The sequence below is a fragment of the Xiphophorus hellerii genome, chromosome 10, assembly GCF_003331165.1.
Source record: "Xiphophorus hellerii strain 12219 chromosome 10, Xiphophorus_hellerii-4.1, whole genome shotgun sequence".
In the NCBI taxonomy this organism is placed as follows: domain Eukaryota; kingdom Metazoa; phylum Chordata; class Actinopteri; order Cyprinodontiformes; family Poeciliidae; genus Xiphophorus; species Xiphophorus hellerii.
In genome coordinates, this window is record NC_045681.1 from 548,252 (window position 1) to 556,118 (window position 7,867).

The 7,867-nt window shown below is 44.8% G+C and overlaps 1 protein-coding gene across 1 annotated transcript; it reads right to left on the reverse strand.

Moving 5' to 3' along the window:
- Positions 1 to 354: 354 nt before the first annotated feature.
- On the reverse strand, positions 355 to 7,274 carry ercc4 (excision repair cross-complementation group 4). Its single transcript, XM_032574965.1, has 10 exons — positions 6,928 to 7,274; positions 5,901 to 6,081; positions 4,937 to 5,132; positions 4,452 to 4,659; positions 4,192 to 4,372; positions 3,491 to 3,601; positions 3,243 to 3,362; positions 1,931 to 2,582; positions 1,727 to 1,839; positions 355 to 1,167 (listed from the first exon to the last, which is right to left on the reverse strand). The coding sequence occupies exons 1-10, from the start codon at positions 7,102 to 7,104 to the stop codon at positions 425 to 427; spliced, it is 2,682 nt and encodes an 893-aa protein (XP_032430856.1). The 5' UTR covers positions 7,105 to 7,274; the 3' UTR covers positions 355 to 424.
- Between the last annotated feature and the right edge of the window lie 593 nt (positions 7,275 to 7,867).

Sequence of the window (7,867 nt, forward strand, 5' to 3'; positions counted from 1 at the left end):
TTCAGTAACTGATCATATTTAAAGACAATGTCATCAGACAAAATAAAAATGTAAAGTTATGTGCAAATGTTGGTTTTTAAAGACAAAAAAAAATCCAGACATTTTAAAGAAAATTTGGTTGTGGTGTCTATTTTTTTATTTTTGCTTTTGATCTTAAGATTTTAATATCTTCAAAATTCTTCATTTCATTCTATATTTAAAAAGATTGACAAAACATTAATTCATCTTATTATTTTCAACATGGGCATAAAATTAGAAGTTATTGGTTTGTGACATTTTAAATAGAAAGTAACAGCCTTTGTTCCAGGGTTCCAAGCTTTAATAAAAAATAAATAAAAACATCATTTTCAGTAATTTCACATGTAAAAAGTCCATTTTATTCTACAATAATTTCACTTTCTTCCTATAAAATATAAAACATCTTTCATGACGTCAGTTTGTGTTTGTGCGCAGCAGCTGGAACATCGGCAGCGTTGTGCAGGAACTCATGCAGCATCCTGGCGTTGTTGGCGTTCCCCAGAGCGGCCGCCAGCTCGTCGCGGCTCCGCTCCGCCAGCTCGGCCAGGCTGCCGGCGCTTCTCACCAGCGCCCGGCAGTTCTTGGCGTTGACGCCCGGCATCTTCATCAGGAAGTCGTACGGCCCGGGGTTGTAGAGGTCCGCCGACTCGCCGGCGGCGTCCGACTCGGCCGTGACGGCCTGGGCGGCGGCGGCGTCCGGCTCGGCCCGGCCCAGCTTCAGCTCCTGGAAGAGCTCCGCGGTGGCGTGAGGCGACGGGCACCACAGGATCCGGAGGCGGGGGAAGTGCAGCGTGAGCAACGTGAGCTTGGAGGAGACGTCGGCGGAGGAGATTTCGCTGCGGAAGTCGGAGCGGGCCGTCAGGGAGAACGGCTTGGCCGGGTCGAACTCGATCAGCAGCAGCGGCTTCCGGTAGCAGCGCGTCATGGCGAGGCACTGCGTGTAGAGCCGGCCGCTCTGCAGCGAGCCGATCAGGTCGCTCACGCTCTTCCGCTCCACGCAGATGTCGGGCGTCAGGATGTAGTCGCCCACCTGCAGCGTGACGGGCTCGATGTCCAGGCCGCGGCGGTGCAGCAGCGCCGGCAGCTCGCTGCGGAACTCCCGCATGTCCACGATGACCCTGGACGGCGCGGCGCCCGGCTCCTGGCCCCCTGCAGGCCGAGGAAGGAAAGACAGCCTTCATTTTTACACATTTCCTTAAACTGTCACCAGGTTGACAGGTAATCCGTTTCTGCCAGTGCTAACAACCAATCAGAGCCAGGAGGCGGGTCTTAGCGCTGTCAATCATAGCTCTGCTCTCTGCTATGCTGAAGTTGGCATAGCATGTTGTGAATGCTAAGGCTAGTTAGCATAGTCACTGATGATGCTATGATAAATGTTTAATGTTCCCAAATTAGTAGATCTAGCAGCGAATACATGAGACTGATTGCCAGCACTAAGCCCCGCCTCCTGGCTCTGATTTGATGCTTAGCTCAGTGAGGAGGTTGATCTTTTCACAGATCAATAAATATTAAAAACATGTTTTTTATAAAAGTGAAACTGCAGCTTTAAAGTTTCTGACAGGATCTCAGATTTACAGAAACGTTTTGCTGCTGAACATGAAGCTCCACGCTGCTGCCAAAAGAATTTCTGCTTATGTTTGTGACGATGAAAATGTTGCAGTTTGTGGTTTCACAGTGAGGCATGATGAGCTGAGGGAACCAAACGGACCTGCTCTCCTGCTGTTGGTGGCGCTGTTGGCCGGCTCTAAACTCCTGGCTAAGTCCAGGTTGGTGTTCTCTCGCCCCTCTCTCTCCTCTGGGATCACCATGGTGGCTTTTTCTCTGCACAGATATACACACACAGACAGCGAGTAGATATACACACTCAGCCAGGTGGTGAGGTCAAAGGTCGGCTCTTGGGCCCGGTTCTGACCTGATCAGAAGCTCGAAGGCCTTCTTCTCGTGGGACAGCGCCGTGAGGTACCTCTGCTCCTCGGTGGAGCCGCCGTAGATCAGGAAGTAGACGCGCAGCGGCTTCCCGGGCCGGCCGGCTCTGTGGACCTCCAGCTGGCGGACGAAGCTGAGCTCGGCGTCGTACAGAACCACGAAGGCGGGCTGGACCTCCTGCAGAACCCGGGTCAGGCTGTGCGGGTCGGAGCAGCCCCTCAGAGGGTGGATGACTGTCAGCGGCTCCTTCAGGACGCCGTAGTAGGAGTCAGACGACAGGTTCAGGTTCAGCTGCTCCTCCTCTTCCTCCATCAGTTGATCTTCATCATCATCGCCGCCCCGCTCCTCCTCCTGTTCCTCGTCCTTCCTCATCATCTGGGTCAGCGTCAGAGAAGCTCGGCTTTTCCCTGTCTTGGTGCTTCGTTTCTGCGCCGGTTCTTTCCCTTTCCCTCCTTTTTTCAGCCGACCTTTCCCCTTTTTCAGTGAGTCCGGGTCAGAGGTCGCGGCCGCAGCAGCAGAATCCCGTTTCCCGACGGTCCGGGCGTAAAGCCGGTTCAGCAGCCAATCAGAGCCATGCTTGATGAACTGCTGCAGCTGCGCGCAGGTCCGGTCGTCACTGGCGCAGATCAGAACCCGACCTGCAGGCGCAGAGACGGACTTCCTGTTTATAACAGGAAGAAGTATTCACAGCCCTTCCCAGGGCGCACTAACTGAAACGCACAGAAAGCTCCAGCTGGTTTCTTTAAAAATGTCACCAAATCTCTGTTTATATTCTGCCAATGAAAAAGAAAAAGTTTCCCAGCTGCTGGTTCTGTTCAGTGATTCCAGTTTGGGAAACTTTATGGAAACGCAGCAGCAGGTTCTGAAAATAACAACCTCCAGTTGCCAACATAAGAATAAAATATCTTTGTTTTTATTATCCTAACAGCAAAAGACAGTTTTAGTTCCACTGGCAGATTATTTATAACAAAACATTTGAAATAATCTGCTAATGGAATTAGAGCCTTTTCATCAACATGAAGGATTATTGACTGAAACCGGTTCCTCTATCTACTGAAAAGTTACGTATAAATTAGTTTGATCTTATTTTAAGTTTACTAAGATATTTCTATTAAAAACTAAACCAAAACTCCCTGAACATCTGTGGAATATTTCAGAAATAATTCTACATTTGAGAAGAAACTAAAGTGAAAATATTTATCATTATTATCTGTGACCTGTAGAGAGTTTAAATGAAAAATGAATCCAGATTATTTAATGAAAGGTTAATCCAGGTGTAGTGCATCAGCAGCTCTCACCTGGTTCCTGCTGAGCGTTCTGGTTCTCCTTCTTGATCTCGTCCAGAACCTCAGTCAGAACCTCCCACTTTGGACTCTTCTCCAGCACCAGCTCCCGCTTGACCTCTGGAACACGCTGACCTTCAGAAAATCAGACAGGAAGTGTGCGTCTCAGACAGGAAGTGTGCATCTCAGACAGGAAGTGTGCATCTCAGACAGGAAGTGTGCATCTCAGACAGGAAGTGTGCGTCGCAGACAGGAAGTTGTACCTTTGTGATTCTCGGCGGTCAGTTTGGGTTTCTTCCCGCCGTCGGGGCAGCGGTACACTCGGCTCCTGGCGTTGACAAACATGGCGGTGCTGCAGTCCAGGAAGAGCCAGCCTGACGGAACCGAAGCAGAAAAGCGGCGAAACGTTCAGTGACTCACATGAAACCTGCTGAGTGTTTCTGGGATGTAAGCACAAAGCAGCTGAACGTTTTCACGTCTCATCACAGATCCTGAACTTTGACTAGGACATTCTAACCGATGAGTTTTATTTGATGATTTAATAAAAATAAAAATCATCAAATACATCATATCTGTAACCATAAGGCAGACCTACAGCTTCTCATTTATTTGTGCTGATTGTTTTTTTTCTAGATGATTTGTGTTTAGTAAAAGCAGATCTATGTTTATAGTTCTAGTTACTCCAGAGCAGAAATGTTGAAGAGCCAGAATCTAGTTTTTTTACCTCTTTATTTTAATTATCTGTAATAAATCTGGTCCTGCGTTCCAGAATGGAGGTTTAAATTAGCTGAACTGGTTCAAAATTATCAAATAAATTTGTAATTCAGGAAATTTATGTTGAGAAACAGAAATGTCAATTCATCTGCTTTTCTGTATCGGATCGGTATCAGCCGGTACTAAACCTCAGATATTGGTATGGGAAGAAGTGGATCGGTGCGTTTTAAGCTGGTTCAGTTTTTCTGACCTGAGTTGGAGCCGAAGGTCTTCTGGCTGGAGCGCAGCGACTCCAGCAGGTTGAGGAAGGTGACGCAGTCGTACTGGGTGAGGTAGAGGAGCAGAACCCGGAGGACCTTCAGGTCCTGGACTAGCGCCTTGGTCTTGGCTCCCAGCTGGTGCCACAGCGGGTCCAGGTAGTGACGGATCGTCTGGAGATTAAGAAGCAGATCATGAAGGAGCGTGGAGGCGGCTCAGCAGGAGAAACGAGCTTCGCTCCTCAGTAGAAACCTTCTCAAAGGCGTTCCCCAGCGCGTTCTCCAGCGACAGGTCCTCGGCCTCCAGGCTGGGGTTGTAGCGCTTCAGCTCCTTCAGGCAGGCGCTCATGATGTCCAGGATGGAGCTCTGGATGGCCCTCATGGCTGGCGTCAGCGACACATGCAGCTCCACCACCTCCGGCTTGTGTCTGTCCAGCGCTGCGTTCACAGACGCCTGGAATCTGAGAACATTTTATCTGAAGAGGTGAGCATAAGACTGACATGAACCAAACATGAAATAAACATAAAAATAACACTGTGATAAACATGAAGGAGTCTTTATGAATGACTGTCATCATGAAGTGTCATACAGTAAATAATGACACTTTTAATCAACGTTTTAGTGTAAATTTGCCTTAAAAGTGTCATTATTTATCAAATGACTTCATGAAAACTCCTTCATGTTGATGTCAGTCTTCTGCTCTCCCCTTCAGATAAACCGTTGTGTGTTTGTTGTACCTGGGCCACAGGTAAAGCTTCTTGACGAACAGGTTCCTCATGACCCGCTCCACCTGGCAGAAACCCGAGCAGAAGGAAGTGGCCTTGTCAGTGAAGGCTTTGATGAAGCCGGTCTTATTCTTCTGCCTGAACAGACGGAGGATGAATGCCTCCTGACACGACTCCATGATCTTATGAGCCCGATACACCAGGATGCCTGTGAAAACATGAATACATTCATGTAATATTAAAATAATAATTTCATCTGTTTTCCCACTGATGGTCCTGAAGGAACATTTCTTCATTTATCTGTGGAATTTCACCAGGAAAATTATGATAAATGAAGAATTATAGTTTCTAGTTTGTTTTATAAAACAAATAAACTAAATTCTGATATTATTTTATTCCAGAATCAATTATTTTTACTAGTGTAACTTTATTTGTAAAGCTAATTTTAAAGGTCAGAAACCGTAAATACATCAGAAGATAAAAGATAAAAACTTGAAAGATAAAAACAAAACAGCAAACATGTGGCATAAACACTCACAAATAACATAATATACTGATTATTACCAGTTTGATCATTTAAATCATAATATTTTGGTTGTTATTAAAAGAATAAGCTGTTAAACTCCAGAGCTGGTTATTAGACAGGCTATCTCCTCATGTAGCAGCAGCTTGCTAACAGTGTTACTTGGATTAGGCCGATTCATGTCTGTATAGTCAAATGTAAACGCCTCTTTTCAGCCAGCTGGCTGCCAGTGTGCAACAATTAAATTCAAAAATATTTATTAATCCCAAAGGGAAATAAAATGTTGATGTAACTCGTTATTCAGATTCTACAGAGTTATTGTTGGCGTTCTGTTAGCAGGGATTTTATCCAGACGAAAAGTTTGATAAAAATGTTAAATGTAAAGTGAATTGATTGAAATGAAACCAGCAGTTCTGCTACAGAATCAATAACCTCCCCTGGTCAGTCTCTGACCTGAGATGAGGTGGGCGGGGATGCGGTCGGTGAGGAAGTCCACCACCAGGATCCTGCTGGTGACGAACAGAACCCCCCCTCCGGTGTAAACGCCGTAGCGCTCAGCGCTCTGGACGTCGCTGGTCACCGTCCTGGGCAGGTGGGTCACGCCCTCCACCTGCAGCTGCTCCGTGAAATACTCCTGAGGAGCAGAAGGACAGTCACCGGTCGGGTCAAAACCCAAAGGTCACGTAAAGGTGAAACCTGCAGGTCCAGAACCAGATGACACTGAACACGGAGAACTGAAGTCAAATAAAGATGTGTAAAGCAGCGATGCAGAGAAACCATTTACATTAATTTAACACTTTTTACTTCTACTTTAGTAACATTACTCTAAAGTAACTCCACTACTACTTGAGTAAAATTTCTGACTCCTCTACCAACCTGGGGTTCAGGTATCTGACCCAAAACGCACCAGACACTTTGCTTCATGGTTTATCTGCTGACGTTCATTCAAAGCATATTTTTTATCTGCGTCACCTGAAGATTAAACTAATGGACTATAAATCATACAAGTTATCACTCTGCAAAGCATTATGTTAAAATAACATTAGATTTGGAAGTGAATGTTTCTCACACCTAAATTTGTTGTCATTTTGAGCTAGAATGCACTATTTATTTGTGTATATATACAGAATATATATTTCAAATGCACAGTAAAAAATAAACAGATGTTTTATTTACACCATTTATCTATTAATGTATTTTTCCCATAATAATTTTTATATTACCATCTTATGTATTGTTTCAATGCCCGTTTTGCAACCTCAGCTGCTACAGAATCCATCAGAAGATAAAGTTAAACATTTTAACTCCATAACGACTGAAAGTAACAGCAAAACGTCCCTTACAGAGCAAACGACCCCTAGTAACAGCTCTATTAGCCATCATTAGCCAACAGCCGTCGCCATGGTGATTTCTGACCCAAATCACCATAGCAACAGGACAGTACCGAGTGGTTCCGGTGCTAAACGAACCGCCTCCGAACCTGTTCGGCTATGGTTGTGTTGAGCAGCAGGACCAGGCTGCCCTCCTCGGAGTAAACCCGCAGGAACTGCAGCAGGATGCGGTCGATGCCCAGCCCCTCCGCCGCCACCAGCAGCCCGTCGGACTCGAAGAGACCCAGAAACATCTCGGTTTCGAAGTCCAGCAGCGGGCCCGCCATCTTGGAAATCCGTTTAAAGCGTTAAAAGGTGACCGAGAAGCAGCTGCTGCTTCTCGGCTGCTCAATGTTTTGAAACGACACACTTCCGGTGACAACAAGAGAGCAACGAGAGACTTCCTGTGAGTTTGGGGGTCAACATCAACACCGCCATCTTGTGACAGTAAAGATTATAATATTTTTTGGTTTTTTTAACCATGAATGTATAGTATTGATTTAAAAAATCTAAAACTGAATGTAGCAGAGATCAAATAAATAAAACCAGCAGTGGGAAGTAATTACCTTGAGTAAATATTTGGAAAAAAGTTACTCGACGTACTCAAGTTACTCAATCTAACCGGTACTCTCACATGAATATTTATCCATCTGAGAGAAAACTTCATTTTTTCCTTAAAATGAAGATCCTTACTGAATAAAGAACAAACACGTTTGAACCAGAATATATCAGACAGTGAAGTTTGTTGGAGTGAGACCTCCTGTTAGTAAACCAGTCTTGATGTTCAGCTGTTATTTTTGCAAACCTTGCTGGCAGTAGAGACCACAAATTGCATATTATAAATTATATAATATTTTAAAAAATTATATTATAAGATTATATATTACATATTATAAAAGATGTTTGTATTATTATTGTCCCTTGAATAACATTGCTCTGTTCTAACAAATATTCATAACCTGCTGTAAGTATTAGTTTAATTAGCTTTACATAATAAAAAATCTTACTTGAAAAACAGTTTCTTCCACCTGAATTTGTTATTGTGTTCAC